At 39.3% G+C, this 21,962-nt stretch overlaps 1 protein-coding gene and 1 long non-coding RNA gene across 7 annotated transcripts in view; both read left to right on the top strand.

Moving 5' to 3' along the window:
- Positions 1-21,962, top strand: part of KALRN (kalirin RhoGEF kinase) — a 515,818-nt gene that overhangs the window by 295,269 nt on the left and 198,587 nt on the right. For all 6 annotated transcript variants that reach the window (XM_062579292.1, XM_062579294.1, XM_062579296.1 and 3 more), the window contains exons 11-12: positions 6,525-6,716; positions 20,654-20,823. In XM_062579292.1, coding sequence (XP_062435276.1) covers positions 6,525-6,716; positions 20,654-20,823 — 362 coding nt within the window. The remainder of the gene's footprint in view (positions 1-6,524; positions 6,717-20,653; positions 20,824-21,962) is intronic.
- Positions 1,596-3,992, top strand: LOC134142305 (uncharacterized). The gene is made up of 3 exons (XR_009958820.1): positions 1,596-1,622; positions 3,750-3,794; positions 3,962-3,992. It is a non-coding gene; the product is annotated as an uncharacterized LOC134142305 (long non-coding RNA).

Here is a 21,962-nt window from a genome sequence, read left to right as displayed (position 1 = left end):
TAAAATGGGAGCAAAGTTCACATTCCCTAGATCTGCAGATGTTCCTGAACTAAGTTTCAAATGTCAGTGAGGAAAGTAACATTTGATCAGTAGATAGATGGCCAGATAGTAAATAACAGAATGGAGATCAGTTTGAAAAAAAAAGATATGTGTGTATATATATGTATGTATATGTTTGGAGAAAAAAATCATATAAAACAATGCAAGCTAGCCATAGTCCTGCAATGAGAGAGAAATGATGTGAGGACCCTGGAAACCCACATACCAACTGCAAAGGTAACTTCCCAAAAAGCTGAGAGAGAAGTGTTTTTTATGCAGTGTTGGTATGCTGAAGCATAGATGCTTTTCTAGACACTCTTTCCTAGACTACGCTGGGAAATATGATGCAGTTCTGAGAACAGTAGCAATTTTGTTGAGATTGTCAAGAGGTTGATATTTTGACACCCACTTGCACTCACAAACTTACCCAAGACCCTCATTTGATAAACTACTTAAGCAGATATGATTATTATTTACTCATTTAAAGGTAGGCTGTTCTCGTATGTTCTCCCCAGACTGGGGCCTAAGAGAGTTGCAGAGATGAAAACAGCAGGCTCTAGTATTTGAAGAGCTGAAATTTCAGGTAGGACAGTGTAAGGTGAACTGGAACAAAATTATGACAAGAAAGATTTAAGATGAATTGCAATAATTAAGAGAAGAACAGAGATGATGATCTCAGAGAAATAATTAAGAGAAGAAAAATGATGGGAAGTTTATTATTCTAGATATTCTTAAAAAAAGATCAGCAGAAGTTTCCCTTCCAGGGTGTAATAGAGAACAGTCCTGTACCGGTAGAGTGATTGGCTGCATGACCTCAGAGAGATTCTCTGCCTTTAACTCCTGTAATTCCTGGTAAGCCTGTTTTGAATTAGAGTAATCGAACACAAGTAAGAATATAGATCTCGACTTGATTATGCAAAACTCAAAACTGAATAAAATCGTATCTAACATTAGATCATCATATGCACTTAACCTTTGCCCATCTTAAGGGAGGAGGAATTTTGACAAAGATGAATGCTTCCTTAACGCCCTGGTTTATTTATCGAAGAAATGGTTTGTTGTGTTCATTTGATTTAGGCTTAGAATATTAAATTGCTAAAGGTAAAATTCTCAAACAAAAGTCTGAGTGTGAGAGCATTTAATCTAAACAAAAGACTAAGACAATTTTTAACAAAGTGGCTTAAACAAAGAATCCGATAGCGGTAATCGAACATTATAATTAAGGATAACAGTAGATTACAAGGATTGAGAACAAAAGCAGAATCAGCTCTGTAATTAGCATTTTGTGAATGTGAGTCATGCTGTAGTTTCTGTGGGGAGGAACATTACCCACTGTCTACACACAGAGCTGGGGTCTGAGGCCTTTGCAGTTCTATTTTTAGCCCTTACCTATTTTTATCTCCCTCTGTGATCCTGAGTAAATGACTAGGAGACTGACCCAGTTCTCAGTGAAGTCTATAAGATCCTTTTTTACTGTTTGCAGAGAGAGATGGATGAGAGATGGATCAGGCTCTGAACTTCCTGTCTCGCCATCCCATCTTTATGGCAGGAGTGATAATAGTGGAATTTCATCTTTGGTTTTGGTGAGTCGAATCATGACTCTAGTGAACATAAAGGAGACATCATATCACAGAAAACCTAGTAATTCTCCTCAGCTTAACCTGCAGGCATAACGTGGGATTCACATCACTTGTCCTTAGTGAGGGAGATCAGATCTAAATCAGTAATCTAAATTCTCTATATAGTCATTATATACTAGCCTCTAGAGATGCCATCTCTTCCTCGCCACTTAGATCATAAAACCGCAGTGACAAAACTCTCTGAATCAATAGGAGTCTTTGCCTAGAACTGCCTTTCACAGCCCCAGAACCTGATGAATGCAGAGTAACGCAGACCAGTGCCACCTCACGCCCCTTTCACGTTCTCAGGAAGTGCGATGTTTAAGGCTTGCAGTTTGTTTTTGATGGGAGAGTGTATCTGACCACCTACATGCAACAGAAGGGCCAAGCATGAACTGGACGTGGCCAATGCTACTCTGGGTTAAATAGGTTTGGAGAGAACAGTTGATAAAACATTTACTTCTAAGCACAAGGATTAAGGACAAAGTAAGATTTGATTCAACTTTGATGTGATCTCATATGCAGTTTTCTGAAAGAGCTGCGTTTGGGTAGTGTGTTTTCAGTGCAGAGGTGTTAAGCTGGAGACAGTGTAGAATCTCAGTTGAGATCTGCTGCAAGGCTCAAAGATGAATCATGACATTTTGACATTTATTGGTCTGAAACGCATAGGAAAGTAGACAATGTAGTGAATGTAACAGGGAAATTTCACACCAGCTTTTTCATAAATTGACTTTTTTTAACTTGCTACAAAATATCAAACTCTTAATAATTAATGAAGAGTTATGTGATCCTGTTAGGAAATATTGCCATGGGATCAAATAACAAGCACTTCTGATTCTGAATGGTAGAATGGATTGTTATATGACTTTTGTTAGTCTCTTGTTTTTTCCCTAATCATGTTTTCTGTTTCTTGCAATATAACAAAAAAGAGAGAGATAAAAGCCTTCAGGTTCTCTCTAAAATGAATTCCAAAGCATTTGTTAGAGCCATTTCCATTCTGAAACCTGAAGTGTCCATTTTCAATTTCTTGTGATTGCAGATTTCATAAGTGAAATAGGTGATTATGCAAAGATTAGTATAGAAGGGTTATTAAGAAATTTGAAATGAAAATTAGTTTTGTGCTTGAGATGGTGCAAAAGAAGTGTCTAATACCAGCTAGCGGATCACTGAGACAGAATTTCACATGACAGTTAGTTGTTTCAGGGGTTAGTGCAGTATTAGAAAAAACAGCACATACCTCTAACAATGTTCAGAGAGCATATCTTAGTATAACGTGAAGGTTATTTTTCTGTGAAATTGGTACTGTTGTAGTTTAACAGGAACTAATTTCCGCAGATGCACATGCCAAAGAGAGATTCTGCGTGTGGATCTCCTTGTGGGAGGAACTAGCTGGTTCTGGCATCTCTTTCCTCAGTTTACTACAGAAAACCTTCCATATGACTGAGTTTAGCAGAATGGAAAAAGATACAGCCACAGTTGCCGTTCTGTCAGCTCTTACCTTCTTCCAAAAGTTTTGAATCTTGATGCCACTATGGAGCTGTGGCAGGAGCATGTGTTCCTGGTAGATCTTTCAGTGTCTCAGAAGGTTTGGGAGCCTGAGATAACCTCTTCTAGCTGGGGATAGCAGGACGACGAGGCCTTTGTACAGGAAGATCCATTGCATGTTTTTGTTCATCTTGGGACTTCATAGAACTTGATTGTCTCTTCAGCTCCCTCCTCTCCCTCCCTGGTGCAGTATGGATTATGTTACACTAAAAAAGCACTTCAGAAATATAAATGAGGGTCTCTGCTTGGATTACAAACAAGCGAAGGAGTTCAGGAGGAAAATAAGAAACTATGAAGCAGTAAAGCAATGCAGCATTATTGTACCAACACAGGATGAAGCTGTCAGGTTCAACGTAGCTTGCAGAGAAACAGTTGTAGAGAAATATTGAGGTACAAAACACTCGGCGCATGTCACAATTTCTGATACGATTTACGTGCACTTATAAAAGCAAATAGAACAAACAAACAAAAAATAGGGCAGACTCTCACCAAATAACTAATCCCCAGCTTATTTGGTCTGTATTGTATTTATATCCCATCTGACAGTGGATGACAATCCTTTCATGAATACATCAAGCTCCAGAGTTCAAGGTGAGTCTAGTTAACTCCCAAATGTGGTTGCTTATCTGAAATGTATCTAAACATCTTGAATCTATGATATTGAGCTGGAAATCTCTCAGCACCTAGCCTTCCTTCTAGAATGGCAGGAATGAAGCCTTTAGCTTTCCTCCTATCATAGATTTCATCTGTTTTTAAAGCCCGGAGACTTATCTAGGAACTCAGTGGACAAAGATAAAAAACAAACAGACAAACAAAAACTTCACCAGGCTCAAGACGCTCCATATCCTCAGCCTGTTTGTACGAGGCTTTAGCAGTCTTCTCTGAAATGGAGATAAATGCCTCACAGAAGAACCAACATACACTAACATTGTCTTGTACAACCCAGGGTAAGCAATGAATGCATTTCCATCCACATCCAGACAGCTTCTTGGAAAAAATCGCCTTTTCCTTTGGAGAACCTCATGCAATATAAAGGGACACTACATCCTTTGCTGTCTGTCCATTGTGGCCTCTGCTTAGGCCAGTAAGTATTCCATTTTTCTGTAAAGTCTGGGGCTCAGGCTACACCCTTTCCACCATCCAGGGCATTTATATGATCATGTGGCTGAACCTAGGTCATCTAGATGTGATTAGGTACCGCACATGTTGGAGGCAGTAGACTTGCAGTGGTTTTCAGCAGAATTGAATATAAGCTTACAAGAGATAAATACAGCAAAGCTTTATTCGTACTCTGCTTCAAAGATCTCCTCCCTAGGGAGCTGGACTGTTTTTTTGAACTGTTGTAGTGATAAAGTATGAAAAACTTGAGAAAACTCAAGTTTTTCAAAAGCTTCAAAAAATACTATTAGGTTTGGGGCTTGCTCCAAATACTTTTGGAAGATGATCATTCAGGAAGGATGCTGTTAAGTGAAATTGCTCTTTAATTCAGATAATGTTAAATGGAACTTTTTTTTTTTTTTTTTTTTTTTTTTTTTTACAAATTCTCAACTGAAGTGGTTTCCAAAAAATGATTATGAAAATGTAAAATTTTGCTGCTGTTAACAACCTAACCATCATAGCAGTGACCTGAAGGTGAGTGAATAAGAATTTACTGTTGGTAACAAAATGTCTAGAATATGTTCTTCACAGTCCAAAAAGAAAAATGCAGATACTGTATATTTATAGTCAGTCCTCAGAAACTGGGAGAATGAACAGTGAATTAGCTGTTTTCTTTTTTGTTTTTTGTAACTGCTAATATTTTCCCCATTAAACACTTAGAGATAGATGTTCCTTCTCTGTATTGAATATTTTCTCCAGCAACAGCTATTGACTGCAGCAGGGTATTATCTACATAGGAACAGTAGGACTTGATCATGGCTTTTAGGTTTGACCGTGTTCCTTTAATGCTCAGGACTATGTGTGTGTCCAGTTTTCAAATGTATTTTAGTATATATATATCAAGTTAACTCACGTTTAAGCTGAGGAGGATTCCCAGTGGGATTTTCAAAAGGAAAGTGCTATATATAATTCTGATTCTATTGATGCGGAGATTAAAATTCCCAGTGGGAGCAGTTTTAGGCCACTGCTGAGCATTTCTGAAGATCTGACCCAATACTGGAAACTCCCTTAAGCTGATATCTTAGCTCTTCTTATTTACTCATTAAGTGTTGAGCTCTACAGAGTTTTTGGCCTCAATCTGAATGAAGAAAGCTCATCTGTGGCAGCAAGAGCTGTTGACTTTAGCTCTATACAGATACCTCTGATCCTGAATAACCTGTAAGGCTATGTATAATTCCTGGCTCTGGAGAAGATGAGCTGCAATCTCTACATTTCTATTGTTATTATGAGATGTTCTGGTGGATCAACTTCAGTGAAGTTTTCCACAGAAAGAGAGAGGGAAAGGATGGGCGGGTAGTTTGAGAGTTAAACTAAGCTTTGATGGAATGGGATTCAACCTCTGCTATTCCACAGTCTAGCATGTCTTGGATACATCACTTAGCTTCCGCATCCTTCAGTTACCTCTCTGTATAGTAGAAGTAAAATGTCTTGTGTCTCAAAGATCATAGCTACATGAGTAAATCCATTCAGGATGGTGAAGTGTTCAAATTCTCGTGCAATAGAAGGCAGATACGTAGCTCAGATAGACTGGAAATGATACCTCCAGAGCAATTTGAGCTTTTCAGAATGGCAGCTGCAAGCTAAAAAACGAATTTATTCCTTTTAGAAATACAATGCAGAATAGTAGACAAGAGGAAAAACACAGAAGCAGTTTGAAGATAACAGTTTTCTCAGGTTATCACACAAAAGCCATTGAAAGACGAATGTTTCTTGAGGGTGAGATGTCTGTGGCTAGTAAGATTACCTGCTGTAATATGATAGCCATTGGGGATCCTTTGCAAAGAGCTTGTAGCCAAGTGTCATGTGAAACAGCATTGGCTTCTGGGCTGGTTAGTCCCGCTTGCTTCATTAGATTATCTTTGAGAAATTCCAGGGGACTTAGAAATAAACAAGTGCGCAGTCCTGTTTCTGTGCCTGACAGGATTGTGCTGGGGTGGTATGTTTCAAATAAGAAACTATTTTGTGCCTGCTCGGGGAGTAGCCTGCAAGGCTTTATGCATTCTCTTTTCACAGATGGCAGCATCAGTAGGAATTATTACTATTGTTTTAAAACTTCGGTAATCACTGTCTTTCATACCTTTGAAAGTATAAACAGCTTGTTTTGGGGTTTACTTGCCACAGTTGTATTATTCATACTCTGTTCCTTGCTTTGTTTACTGGTAGAATACGTACACCAATGCAGACAAGCTTTTAGAGGCTGCAGAGCAGTTGGCTCAGACTGGGGAATGTGACCCTGAAGAGATCTATAAAGCAGCCCGGCATCTGGAAGTACGGATTCAGGACTTCGTCCGAAGAGTAGAACAAAGAAAACTTCTCTTGGACATGTCAGTCTCCTTCCATACCCACACCAAAGAGGTAAGATGTATATGATGGAATTTCTGTGTATTGCACAGCACTGCAAGAAGTTGAGGCAGGCACAAACTGAAAACTCAGGTGATGCAGAAAAGGCATTTTCATCACCCAGGGCTGATATCCAGTTCATCTGATACATATGAGTAGCTGTTGCAAAAAGGAAACAAAATGTGAATGAAACATATGTATGCTATGATGCAGTAAACTAATGGAACAAAGTATCTAACAGATCAAATAGCGCTTAATTTACAGCGAACTGCTATAGTGGGCAGTGTTTGAATTCTCTTGTGAGAACATCAGTAAATATTAACATGTTAGACATAAACATGCTTAGAATGTGATTTGTATTCTCAAAGGGATTCCTTTTTAATGTGGTGTTGATGAATGTGGCCATTATCATTAAGTGTTACTAGAAATCTTGCATTAAGGAGGTGACTTCACTGTTCAAAATTATGGGTGAAGAGCGAACTGTCACATGCTGCTCATTGTGGTTCAGTGAGGATCCAAATAAATACCATTTATTTTAGTTGAAAAATATTCCAGAGACAGGGCTGTCTTGCCCGACATACAGTGGACAGGATATCAAATAGGAAGCTACTGGGTATGTGATTAAAGCATACTTCACGGTTTTCTGCAGACCAAAGGCCATTCAGCAGTGAGTGACTTTTAAAGATAGCTGTCTGGTGAGAGAGATGAAATTAGACGGAATGGTTGTTTTTATGCTCTGTAGCATCTGTTTGCGACAGCACTCTTGATCAGAAAGATGCTCTTTGCCTATGTTAGTTGATTTACACATTACAAACAAGTTGTTTATAATAAGCTTCAGTGTGTGCGGTAGATCCTTTAAATAGAAGGTGTATGTACACATCCATATGTATGTGGAAGATAGCTGGAATTACAGTGTGCCTGTTATAACTGTTGGTAGATGAGGGTTTTCCTCTTAAATCCTGCTTCTGCAATATAATAAACCCCATCAACTTTAAGCTTGTGAGTAGTACTATTGTTTCCAGAATATCTCAAATGCTTGCAACTATGCTGGTTTGCTACAGGGGAAACTTAATTGATTATTTCCTCAATTAAAATTATTTCATAACAGTTTCCTTCTGTGATTAACCTCACTTTGCCTTTGCGGGTGGTGGCTAGTAACACTAAGATAGACTTGACTCCAGAAAGCTACTGATGTTATATGTTTTCTGTCACCTGGATTTCCGCGGATGATTACTAGTACTGCGTAGCCTAATTTGGGTGGGAACTAGAACTCCCCAGTATGGATGAGTTTGGGTTGCAGAAGAATATATTCACCTCTACCCTTTGTCAGCCAGAAGGGAATTCACAAGCTCTACTCACCTGGACTTTCTTTAATGAGACCAATTTTGGTGGATAGAAATGCAGTTGTACAAGGGTGCCCATCTTTTGGAACATATTAAAAAAGCGAGCCTTTTGTAACACCATCGATGCTGTTTACTAGATATTGAGAGCAAGCCTTAAATCTCTACCTTGTTGTCATTTACTCATTTACACCAGTGCTGTGACGCCTCTTTCCAAAGCTTGCTGTCAGTTTTAGGGAGATCAAAAGTGGACAGATTTGTCTGGGTGCCTAAATTTGCTCTCTCCATAAGCAGCAGGAGCAGACCAGAGAGCTGGAGCAAAAATGTGGAACATCACCAAAGCCAGGGTGGATGCAGAGATCCGCATTCATCAGGATGAGAGACAGCTGTTGGGATGGATGAAAAGTGGCTGCAAGTTATTGCAGTCTGCAGCAATGGGGGCACCCATCCCCATGCCAGTGGATGCAGAGTAGCCCTGCAAAAGAGGGAAAGTTCTCACTTCCTTACTCTGTGTTACTTCATTCCTGTGGAGGCCAGATACTGGCTTTCTGCAGTTACTCTGAATTTCATTGTCTATCACGACCTGCCTCATTCTGTGACATACTTCTGTGTCTTGGAAGCACTGATGTGAGTTGCACAGCCCCAATAGGTCATTTTTTTGGCAAGTGAGAAAATTGCTGCAGTATTAATATTTGTCTGCCAGCTGTGAGGATCCCCCCAGAGATAGTGAAGTAACCAAAGAATTCCAGGGGGACTTGGTACAAAGGACAGAGTATTAAAGCAAGAGAGCCTAAGCACATGTTTGGAGCTCCATTTGATTTTTTATGTTATAAATAGGTTGGCCCAAGTAGAAATGACTCATTTGCTGGCCTTCCCCAGACCTTGAAATGTATTGTAAAATGGAGAGTTAATCAGTGTTAATTGCTGTTTTCAACATGAATATAAAACAGCTAGCTGAATTTCTCAGAAATGAAGGAATACAAATTTCTTTCCTTTGTCAGCTTTCCTGTGGTTATATTTATGCCCTTTACCTGTTTCTTACCAACTGGTGTCAGCTGATTCCTTCCTGGGACCTTGGAGAGTCTGCAGACTCTAGATGGGTAATGCACTCAGCCATGACAAGAACACCTAGGCTTGCACAACTGGACTGGATCAAATTTGCTCTAGCCACTTGCCCAAGTCTGTCCACTCTGGAGCTGTACTGTCCATATTCACTTTTTGAAACCGTTTAAAAATAAATCCACACTTGGCATATTCCTCTGTTACTAGCTAGGGTTTCAGTCCAGCAAAGATAACATTAGATTCCAATTTTAATGTCAGGATTTATCAAGTAAAATTCTCTTTAAGTGAATGGCAGTTTTAGTTGAATAAAAGAGAGAGTTTGGAATGAGATCTTAAATTCTAGCAGATGTCAAGAAAAAAAAATCCTTTGGTGCAGCAGTAACAAACAAGGAAATCTGAGCTCCATTGCTGGTGTTTTTCCAGGAGGCATTCCAGTTACAGTGCCAACAAATCCCTCTCTGATTAAATGTGCCCCTCCTACCTGCAGATCTGTGCCTGAGGTACTGTACAATGCCCACTTAAAACCTTTCACCTAGGAGTGTCTTGGGGAAAAGAGAAAGTTGTTTGGCTGGCATGTTAACACATATTTAACACCTGACATATTTTGCATTATTCTAGAAGGGATTGTTAATTACTTAATAATAACCATCATTATTCATTTCAGCCTTTGTAATTCTGAGAACTGTTAGTTAAACTATTAAGTGTCTCTCTGATGTCCTTAAAAATGAATAAACAATTGGCTTAGTGTTTTCTTGGCAATAATGCAGGAAACTATGGCCTAGATTAATTTTTCATCTACATTTCCCAAATTCTCTTTATTTCTTGATATATGAATCTACTGAGACAGAATTGGTGAAAGGGAGAGTAAGTAGGAAGAATCAGTCTTACTGAAAAGGTCTTTCTGGAAGTATTCTGAGTGCCTTTCTGCAACGAACATGTTACTTTTGACAATCATACTAGCACAGATGAATTGCTTTTCTGATACGATAAATCTCTGCCGTGTGGCTGAGCGCATTGACTATGATCTTCTCACTCCTTCACTTGTACTCTGCCCACCGCTTCAACTCTATGTTTGACTACTAACATTCCTAGCATCTGAGAAACTTGCAACAGCTCCCATTTTTAAAAAGTCATGTTGTCAAAGAAACGTTTCCTTTTTGTAAACCTCTTTGCCAGAATTTCTTCTGGACAGTATTTCGTGTTGAATTAGGGAGTCATACGAGTCCAGATATCCCAGACCAATGAAAGTCAAGACTGGCTTTTCTATACCACAGTCAGCTCCAGTCACTGCTCATTTTGTGTGAATGTACTAGACAGAGTTTCCGTATGGAAAGCACTGATTTATACAGTTGAAGGAATATACAAGTGACTAGCAAGAAAACATTGTAATAATTTGTGTTTTAAGTGGCCTTATTGTAAGAATCCATGCAGCAGATGAAATGATTGCTTTTTGGCAAGGCAAAAATGTTTAGAGGCATAAATTTAAAGCAGTCTCCAAACCGATTGTATCGTAACTCATGAGTAATGCAAATGTCCTATTGCCACACATATGAAAGATATGTTGTGTTTCACTGTTCTGCAGTATTCATTATGCTCTTTTAGTTTATAGTTAGTTAATATTTTCATGCCCTTTAAGGCAGAAGCATTCCTGACAGTGATTGCTGAAGCCTGCTGTCTTGGGAATCAAATCCAATTATCTGTATCGCAGGGTAAAGTTACAAATTATTGTCAATGGGATAAATGCGTTCAGCAGACTTGCACCTGAATCATTTCTCTGAGGATTAAGTGTGATTGAATTCAGGTTATTTCAGATCTAAACCAATTATTGGCAGGATTGCCAGATCTCACAATTTTATCACAAATCTCATGATAGTTGATGTTTTTCTGTGAGCTCTCAGCTGCTAGGATCAAATGATAATACAAGATTCTTGGCTGTCATTCTGTTTAAAAGAGAATAATTTTTGAGCCTCCTAGAGAAGAGGTTGCAGATGTTGTGAGTTCTCACTCTGAAGACTCAAAAACCTCAAGGCAAGTAACAAAAACATCTTATATTTCTTATTTTAGATCTTAATATTTTGCATTGATCTTGAAGTTTTATACTTGTGGTTCTGAAAAGTATACTTTACAATTCCAGGTATAAAAATGTAGACATTAAAGAGCACTCTCAGCATCTCTTTATCGTTAAAAACTTTTTAAATCCTTTTGCATAATTAAATGATCACTCAGCACCTTGTAAATGTCTTTATTGCCCCTACTGACTTTCTTCTCTTTTTAGCAATCAATTTTTTTTTGCCTTACTTAAAGTGGCAGGGAATACTTCTAGCACCAGTACTGATACAGATTCAGAGTTGGAGGTTTAAACAGCGGTGTAGAAAGGCCTGGCAGTGAGATTTGTCGAGCAGTTGTTGAGGTAAGGGTATGCATAGATGTGTATGTCTGATAGCTACATGCAAATAAATTCTCGGATCCATCTGCAGGATTTTAAGCTTTTAGGGTTAATGTCTAAGAACAGGCATTTGTACCTGACTGTATTCTCTTCTACATACAGCAGTAAAGGTTTATGTGGTTTTGTTACTGCTTGTATTGGCTTATAATGGATTCCTAATATCAGAGCAAAGAGGAACCTCACTGGATGTAGATCCTTATATAGTGTATGGGTCATACCTGAAATACACAGCAGTTCTGCAAGTGCCTCCTAGCTCTCCAGGGCATGAAAAGCATGTGTTACCATCTCTAGATTTCTCATTTCTCAGTGTTTCCCAGATTACCACCTTTGTGTTGCCTTCAGTCTTGCAAGAGAACTGCAAAAGCAGGAGAGGCAGTAGTGGGCTTTTCAGGCTGTGCACCTTGCACTCTCTTGGCCCTCAAGAGGCCGGAAGAGCAATACGACGAACTGCTCAATGCTTGCCGTTCCATATGAAGCCTGCCGGATCTAACTAATCCACAGAACTGAGAGATGAGAATGCTCAGGAAATACTTAATCTTGGAAAAAAATGAATTGTTCAACTCCTAACAAGTTCTTACTGAACATGTGCAAACTGAAATTTGGCAGAGGTCTTCAGAAAGACCAAACTTGGGCAAATTTTCCTGGAGTTGACGTAATATATATTTTGGACATCAAGGCTAAACTCTGCAAAATTTCAAACGCTTGCTTAAAAGTGAAGAGGATCTGGGGCACCTCATGCAAGTAGAAGTAAGACTCCTCTCCAGCACAGGCAAGCAACTCTTCTCCTTCATCTCATTTTGGACCTTTTACCTCAAAATTCATCAAAAAGTTCAGTCTTAGGCATATATTTGTTATGCAGAATTTCACTCTGAAGAGTTTATCTGATAAAACCATGAGAAACTGAGAATGAAGTTCTGGAGCATTAAGTGTCAGGCAACTTCCCGTATAGTTCTAAATTATTTGCGTACCCAAGGTCACCTTGCTCACCCCATGGATATCAGTGGGGATACTCAAGTGAGTAATGGGAGTTTACCCCATTATTTAGGAACAGTAACAGTGTTTTACTGCAGATACTGCTGCCTTACTTAATTTACTTGATAACCAAAGGCTGTGAAATTAAATTCTCTCTGCTTCAGTTGAATACTGTGATTAGGAGATTATTTTAGTGCAAGTCATTAATTTTAACAGGGCTTGGCTCTCACGTTGTGGCAGAGTTACTCAGAAGCAGGGAGCAGAACGCTCGCTTGTCTGAAGTCTGCTGCTATTGACTCTAGCAGTCAGAGGAGATGACAGAATGAATCAAAGCTGATCATGGAGCAAACATGACAGTGTTTCTGAGAGGTATTGTATAATCCTGTCATTCACCATAAATTGACCTAAGATTCACAGTTGATGTTACTGTACTTAATGATTTGTTGTTTGACTTTAACTCTTAATATTGACATTTTGGAGCAATCACCTATCAGATAATACAGACCTGTGATGAAGGAGATAATCAATTTAGCAGTTTCCTTTGCTGGCAACTTCTAGGAGCTCTAAAAGGGTCTCCCTCTGTGAATAGTTCCCACAAAGCATTTGTCTTATACACTTCATTCCTGGAATGCAGTCCTGATCAGTGCTTTTGTTCCTTCTCTCACACAATGGCCAAGTTTAAAAAACATAAAACTCTAAAATGATATAAATCGTCTCTCTGTGTATAAAATATTCACTGATCTGGCATCTCATGTCATGGCACTTTCCAGGGTTAGCATGCAGAACTATGTGTCCTGTTGAAAAACTGCAAATTTTTTTTCTTCAACAGGATAAGGTTCCCAGCTGAGATTTCCAAAGCTACTTACAAAATTTGACTTTGAAAATATCAGTCCATTCTCTCGCTCTGGGGCTGCAAAGCATCAAATGTTAAATTTATGTCTCCTACAAGTCTGAATGTTTCTTGGGAGCTAGGTCCATATAGTTTGACTGGGGGGGAATATTATGAGCAGAAAACTCAGGAGGCAGTGGGGGAAAAAAGCAAATGCTTTTATGAGGTTTGAAATAAATGCTGATTTTTAAAATAAGTGCTCAGTTCCTAAAAGTTCTGATATTCCTGCCAGAGATGGATTTGCGGGAAGAGAGCAGGGACATTGGAGAAGGGAACTGCCAGACCTGCACATACGGGTAACGTGTGGGTATGTACATACGTACACTTTGACAGGACTGCCAGTTCCTTGGAGAAGACAGATATGTTCCATTACTTGCCAGCCTACCATTATCTTTTGGGTAATATGTAAGCCTTATTTTAGGGATGAGTGTGCAAAAGTTTGCTCTGGATTATTACCAATCAATTACTATGAAGCAACAAATCCTTCTCACAGCTCCAGAGCATGGGCTGTGGCTTTGACCAAACTGTGAAAGTTCACCAGTCATCCATGTTGGTAGTTTCTGTGCAGGTTTACGTCTGATCTGTAATACTAGCAAAGCTCTGAGGCTGAGGAAGCAGGACAGCTGGGGTGGTGCAGGGTGCCCCTCTTTCCTGTGTTTGTTGTCTAGGAGCAAGGTTCTTTCATGCAGGATTAAGGAGCTGGGTATGGAGAGAGCTGTGGTGTCCTGGCAGCACAAGCTGCTCTCAAGCAGAAGAGTTTGAAGCGTAGCCAGACTGCTAGTGAATAAAAATTCTGCCATCTGTGATCCTTTAAAAGAATAAAAGTAAAACTTAAGGAAACAAAAGCCATTGCGTGTATTTTGTATGTGATGCTCCTAGGTAGGGCCCTATCCTGTATCCTTTGCCCTCCTGAGAACACTACCTCATGCTGCATCTAAACAGGTGGGGTTTTTTGAGTGCATTAATGAGAGCTGGACCATCCTATTTAAAGTCTTTTTATTGGCTATAACCTGTTTTCCTAATTTCTTTAAATTGAGGAAGATGGGCTTATCTCAGTTTCAGTGCCTAGGCTTGTAGCTTTTTCTGCTGTGTATAAAGGCAAGAGTGGGCAGTCAATGCCTGTGACAATTTGCATATTGAGTTCTCTTCATTAAAGCCATACTGGGATGCTTCTGTAATTTACCCATCACTCAAAACACCCCGTATTCTGTTGCCCTTTAAGTGCATGTGTGCAGTGGAGTCTATAAAACTAGTTTAAATGTTTAATGTCAATGTAGTGGTTCAAGGTGATGGATTCAATAGGACTGTTTGGGTAGAGAAAGGCTGTGCAGTTTGTTTAATCCTTACCAAGTTTCAGAATGGTCAGAACTGTCACAAATGATTTATTTCTGAGATTCGTAGGGTGTAGTGATGGAAGCTGCACAAAGGGCTCAAAGCTGTATAGCAAGGTAAGGCTGCAAGTGATATGGCAAGTCACTGGGAAAAGCGCAGAGGGAAGAGGTGGTGCAACTCCTATTTGAAAGGTAACGAAATGTTTAGAGCCAGGGAACAATTAGTTTAGAAGAAAATATAATGGTTCATGCATTTATTTAGGTAAATTGCTGAATTTGTAGTGCATATTTTGCAGCTGTGAGAAGCTCTTTCTGCACTAGATTGTAGTGTATTACCCAGGTGTAAAGTTGAATATATCTTTTGATGTAGGGGGTACTTCTCCAAGCTTATACCAGTATGATCAAGTACAGAATTCAATTTACTTAGTACAATTTCTGCAGTTAATCAAATCCGGATTCATAATTGCAAGTAACTTGCATTAAAATTATGCTTTAAGAGAAATATGTTTTTACAGTGATGGTAGCAGGCAAAGTGCAGAATACGTACTTCTGATTCTTCAGTTATAAGCCAGCTTCCTCTTCTGGAATGAATAGGCCCTGAATTACATTTACGTGACCTTGGGCTGGGGATCTACGCACTCCCTGATGCAAGCATAGCTGCCCTGAGTGTGTTTCCCTTGAGAGGAGATTATTCTGTGCTGTATCAGTCTGGTCCATGCAGGACTTGGAAAAAGCATCAGATGTTTAGGCATTGCAAATCCTTTTGCCATAGGCAAGGTTACTAATTAAAAAGCTTCAGGATACAGAAGCACCAGATGCAACCGAACCAAGGATGAATGTCAAGAAATTGGCAAGGAAAAGGGAAAAAGAAGCAAGAAAGAGGTTAGGTAGAAGAGATCTTTTAACAGAACGTTCCCTTTCTTTCCACTTGTTCTTTCTTCCCAACCTGTTTGGTGATGTCTGACAACATTACATCTTGCAGCAGGGTGTCTCATCAGCTGTATCTTACTGTGGAACTTGCTTATTGTGGCATTTCAGGTGAAGCGCCTGGTCAAATCACATCTCATCACGTTTTATTAGGTTTGCTGTCATCACATGACACGTCACTGATGGCATCCGGTCACGTTACAGCGCATCATTACATACGTTCTTTTGTATGTTTCCATTGACATTTTCATGAGACCTTGAATGTGTCCTTGGGACTTTGAAAATGTTGAAATATCCTTGCAAGTTATAACAACCATCAGTTCATTCAATTTAGACAGCACTGGGTGCATTCTAAGTGTGAATAAACATAGGCTGATGGAAGTTAATTATGCTGAGAAGCATTATTATTTCACTATGTCAGCAGAGGAGAACTAAAGTAGAAAAAGCAGTTTCTTAAAGGCCACACAATGAAGCCGTATCCGTAATGGCATTCAAAGGTGCTTAAACATAAGTACATGCTGAAATCCTGCCATAAATTAACCTGCCCTGGGAACAAGTGAAAGAAGTTCTGTTTCCCAAACTTTTGTCCTCTCCTAGCATCCATGTGACTTTATTCTGCATATTATTAAACAACTAGATGTTACTGCTCAGAAGGAATTTGTATAAGCCTGTTAGTTGCTGTGATGGATGTCAATTTACTGAGCTAACATGAACATCTTTTTGGGGCATGCTCTGCAGTACATGGCACTTCTCTGACATTGTGAAGGAGTAGAACATATACCCTGGATAGTTACTTGTTTCCTAAAACATCCTTGTTTTGAGTGGCTAGAAAAAATGCTGTACAAGGGTTAATCTCATGGATTGAATTGACCAGTTGTTCACCTTGCTTTTCACTGGTCTAGGTGCTCAGTCTCTTTCAACTGTTTTGGGGAGGATTGGAATTCAGTAGTGGCATTTGCCAATAGCAGTGTGCATACACTGACTGTTTAATGCTTATTCCAAACACGGAGGCAAGGTTTTCTTAGCAATCTCTTCAGGTTTTGTATTTTTTTTAAAGTGGTCTGTTGCTATAAGTAAGAAGCATAAATTTTTAGGTAATAGGCACAGATGTCCTTCAAACCTCCACTAAGTGGTCTCACTAAGTACTTGAGTAAAATGAAGGATATTGCGTCAGAGGAAATAGCTGGGAATAAAGAACCATGTTGTCTTTTTGATGGAGGAAAGCTGCCTATGTATTACTACCAAGCAAGACAAAGAAGTAGTTAGGATACATAAGAGAGCTGACTGATGCTCCCCAAAAAGGGGGGATTTGGGTTCTCTTTTTTTCCCACTGGTCTAGTTGTCAGAGGAGAACTGTTTTACTTGTGTGAAGCCATGGTTACCTTGATAAATAAGCCAGAGCCTCTGTGGCACTTCAGCATGGACATTGCACATTAAATATTTACCTTGAACTTTTGTGTAACTGACAACTATAAAATTTGTAAACTAATTTAGTTTGCATGTGCTGGATTTGTGGCAGGGTCTCTCTGCTGGGCTTAATTCAGATTTAACCACTAATGCATTAGTATTTCCACATCCAATTCATTGCACCAAAGCATAGATCAATTTGAAGGAAGCATTAAAAAATGTTTTATTTCATCTGGGTTTTCCAGAATTCTGCATCTTTGGTTTAGTACATGGTAAGCATTATGGTGTGGAGGTGATCTCAGTTTCTGGACATGTACATCACTGGCAAGCTTAGTAAAAGTCATCACAGCTGGATGTGGAAATACTGTGTTTCTATTTGAAATGTCTATATGCACCTACACATTCTCCCTGTGCAGGATCAAGTGGTGGGTTGGCAGTAATTTGGAATGTACATGGGAATGGGACAGGTGCCCAGGCATTTTGCTCATACTAGAAATGAAGGAGGAAAGGTCAGTTTGTGCAAATACGTACCAAACATCATCCTATGTGATAAGCCAAATTTCAGTGAAGAACTGAAACTGTGCACTTAGTCTAAGTAAGCTTGTTGCTTTGGAGGAAGTCACAGCATATGCACAGTGTCTGATGATTCAGGGTTTTAATTGGATTTTTAAAATCAGTTGAGTAGCTGTATTGGAGTTAAACATTGAGCCATGATAGAGACTGGTTTTCTGAGTTGTGTTGAACTAGAACAAGACCAGGTATGATTTCTGTTTTTGATTAACAGGTCAACTGATTTTGGTGTGGTGACATGGAATTTATCCTCTGTTTCTGTGATATTCAGAAGTGGGACTTGGTAGCAATTTATCTCAGGTGCTGTTAATTGTAGCACATAACCTAGGAGGTCTGTGAGTCAGGTTCCTATTGTAAATTGTTCCTGAAAGATCTTCCTAATCTTATTAATACTGACTGATTCTTTGTATTAGGATTTCCTAGGGATTGGTGGAGTCTAAAGGATTAAAGCCCTCTGAGTCAAGGATGACCTAGATTCTGGTAGCTTTTGTTATGCAAATCCTTACAATCAGAGGTCATGTATGGAACCATCTGAAGTTAATATGAGTTCATGTATTTGAGTGTTATCTCAGATTAATAAATGTTTCAGTTCCAGGTGAGTACAGTGCAGTTTATGTAGAAATATTTCCAATTTGCTTTGATTTAGGAGTATATTCATAAAGTGACTTAAGATCTTAAAATCCAAAACTTTCTGGCTGCTGCTGAAAGTTGGATTCTGAAGACACTTTGGAAAACAGGACTTTCCTCCTCAGTTGCATTGGGGGATTGGAAACTCTCCTTGGCCCTTGCTAACATGATAAGTTCAAGGAATCAGCAAATTGCCAGCAATGAAACAAGTTCTTTATGTAACTTTTCTTTTTTTAGGGAAAAATCCCTGAGCTTTTTGTGGCTGTCTTAAATAGAAAGAAATAAATATGAAATAAGAGCAGCAAAAAATTATAGAACTACTGTCTTGCCCATCTTGGAAGGGAAGGATGATTTACATGCATGGCCATTTTTCTCTCCTATACTTAGGAAGTGCGTTATTACTTGAAAATTTCATTAGCAGGGAAAATAATGTTCCCAAACAACGTAATCCTAGCCTGCTTTAGTCCAGCTGTCCCTACTGCTTGAGTGGGAGCAGATATCAGTATCAAAACCAGAAAGTTACTGAATGCAACTGATGTGTTTAAAGGCGTTAATACATCTTCCTTTATACTGGCTTGCCCAAGTTCAGCAGCTGGAACTCGGGTCACAAATGAAAAATCACTCTATTTGGTTATGCATGTATGTTTTCATTCTTTCATCTATTTCCTGGACCTGACTACTTAATTATAGTCTTTTCTTGTTTTAATACTTGCCTTTCTATAGCATGCCTTGCCTTTGAGAATGTGAAAATATATAAATAAACTGAGTAAGACATTCCATTTTAGGCCAGTAGTAGCCTAGGCAGTTATGATTATGCTGTTTATGAGTAAACTGAGACTAAGATGTTCTCCCAAAACACTCACTAACCCTAGTGAAAGGCTTTCAAATTTAGCAGAAGTTTTAAAGCATATTTTCCTGAGCGGCTTATAATCTGTCAAACAAAGAGTTGCTAGTGCGGTGGGCACATGGGGCAGGGCTGACCATTTTCTGGTGTAATCACCAGCAGGGCTGGGACAGGTTCAAAGTTATTTTGTTTTAGATCAAGGTGATATCCTTGAAGTCAGTAGAGCGCCAGCAGTGTAAAACTCTTGGAGATTGGCCTTGGGTTTGGACCCTATTTGTGAGCAGCCTAACCAGCTGGCTCTTAAAAACATTTCTCTTCGCCTTTCTTTTTTTGCGGACATGCAGAATTCACAAAATCAGAAGAAATCCTGTAGGATGAGAAGCTAGCGTGCCTCGTTCTGAACAGAAGTGTTTTTACCAGCTCTTTCGACACCCCCACACAACGTCTGTCTACTCCTTCATATGTACCTCTAGCTCCCTTTGAGATAAATTGCTTTGCAGCTCCCAGGAACGGCAGACAGAAATGCAGCCCCATTACGGCCAGCTCTGTGTCGTTTGGTATTTGACAGTGCAGCGGAACGACTGGTTGCATCGCAGTCCTGTACCTCTCTGCTACCTTGCGGAATATACCAGTAGAATGTGGGTTAATGGGGCAGGCATGGCACAGAAAATAGTCTCTCTGGTGGAGTCATTAGGATTTGCTGGCAAATTGCCAGCTCAGTTGGCGCAATTTTACTCTCATTTTTCAGAGCAAGCTTAAAGGGGAAACCTCTGTTCGTTTCAAGGCTTTACAGCCAACGAGGAGCTGGGGCTTGCCTGCCACTGTTAGGATCTCCAATGAACAGCTGGCTGGATACTTTCATCTAAGCACTTAGCCAATTGATTTTTGTTGTTGTTGTTGTTTTGAAATTCGTAGTCGAGATTGTTCAAAAATGAATGGATCTGCATGGAACTGATTGGTGAAACTGCTGCCTCCTCACTGTGTCAAGATTTTGTAAAAGTCAAAAATCAGAGTCTGAGGTGCATTTTGGAAAAAAAAAACAAAAACAAAACAACCGCCTTCTACCTATGTAAGGTATAGCTGAGCAGGCACAGCTGGACTTCAGTTAGTACTATATATATATACCAAATATTTCAGTTCTGCAACAGGATTCAGCTGCATGAGAAATTAATAGGAGTTGATGTCACTCAGCTCCTGAAAGAGTTAGGGTTATCACAGCTATATGGCATTGTAATTTGTTACTTGTCTGAAGAGTTAATTGGAGGGGTACCATGAATTTAGTTATTGCCATATAAGAGGCTAAAATTAAAATTGGTTTGGGGGAAAAAAGGCTTGATATTGTATTTGTTTTGCTTGGTTGCTTAAAATCAAATTCCACCTACCGGAATCGAGTGAATCTTTCTGTTTTAAAAAACTTGAGGTCAGTTTCCATGTAAAAAATGCTTTCATGGTTAATGCTTTCTGATCTGGAATTAGAGAGCAAAAGGGTTAAGTCTCAATCCCTCTCTGATTTATATTTCCCTCCCCTCCTTCCCAGCTGTGGACATGGATGGAAGATCTGCAGAAGGAGCTCTTAGAGGATGTCTGTGCTGACTCGGTGGATGCGGTTCAGGAGCTTATCAAGCAGTTTCAGCAGCAACAAACAGCCACCCTGGATGCTACCCTCAATGTTATTAAAGAAGGGGAAGATCTAATCCAACAGCTCAGGTAAGCATCCGCCTGGAGGACAGGACTATGGTGTGTACTGTGTTTTGGTGTGCATAAGTGGGGAAAGGTAAGTTTAGGATTAATTGGGAGAGTATATTTACTCTTTGCTTATTTATGATGGTTTATGTTCTTAGAGTGTTTTATTAAAATTACAAGGAGTGATTAGTATGGACTGATTAAATCTGTGAAGCAGCATGGACTGCAGTCTTTGACAGGGAGATTATATATAGACATAATGAACTGAACTGAAACAAATTCTTTTCAGGTGAATATTTTAAGTGGGTACTTACAGAAGATTGCTGAATGGTCATGAACTGAGGCCTTGTGATTTATGGGATTACTCCTGGTATAGGAAAATTGTATTCCTCCAAATAAAATATGCATGTGTCTAGCAATCTGCACTCATTTTGCATGCAGCATCTTCCATTTATCTTTGTTCATAGAGATTTATTAATGTTGTCAAACAGGGTCTTGTATTGTCAGTTCTACTTGCTTTATGAATTAAAACAGCTCATTTTACCTGATTTGAAGTACACCAAGTGACTAACTCCGAAAAGTTTTTTTGCTTTCTTAGTCTCTGTGTGTACTAGAGCAAGTGCTTGCAGAGAGTGCAATAGTCTTACCCCAAACTCATAGTACTGTGATCTCTCTCATTTGTTCTTATTTACAGTGGTATCCTACTACTTTAACTTTGTTGACAGCAGTGTTTTCCTGCCTTTAGTGATGTAACTGAGCTCAGAACCAAGGCCGGTACATCCACTGTTCTTGAGATCTTTGTATTATTACATATTGCCCTTCTCTCCAAGTATATAGTGTGTATAATATGTATAAATGTATAATACGAAAATCTACCAAGTCTTGTGCATTTCACCTGAAACTCACCCAGAGGGTTATGTGAAGAGCTCTGTAAGATGCAATGATTGCTCTGCTGCAGCTATGCGCTCAACTTTCCTCTGTACTTTTTCCTATCACCCAAGATGTGCAGTCTTATCCACTGAGTCAAAATAAGGTCAAGAGATTTGGAAAGGCTTCCTTAAGTTTTGAATGTCATTCAACTCTAGGCAGCTACCCAGGAGAGAGAGAATGCAAATGCCTAGTCTTGCTTTATGTGGTTTACCTGTGTCACAGGGGACGAGCGA

The sequence above is a fragment of the Rhea pennata genome, chromosome 6, assembly GCF_028389875.1.
Source record: "Rhea pennata isolate bPtePen1 chromosome 6, bPtePen1.pri, whole genome shotgun sequence".
Classification (NCBI taxonomy): domain Eukaryota; kingdom Metazoa; phylum Chordata; class Aves; order Rheiformes; family Rheidae; genus Rhea; species Rhea pennata.
Note: the sequence above shows the minus strand (reverse complement) of the source record. Positions and strands in the feature narration are given on the sequence as shown.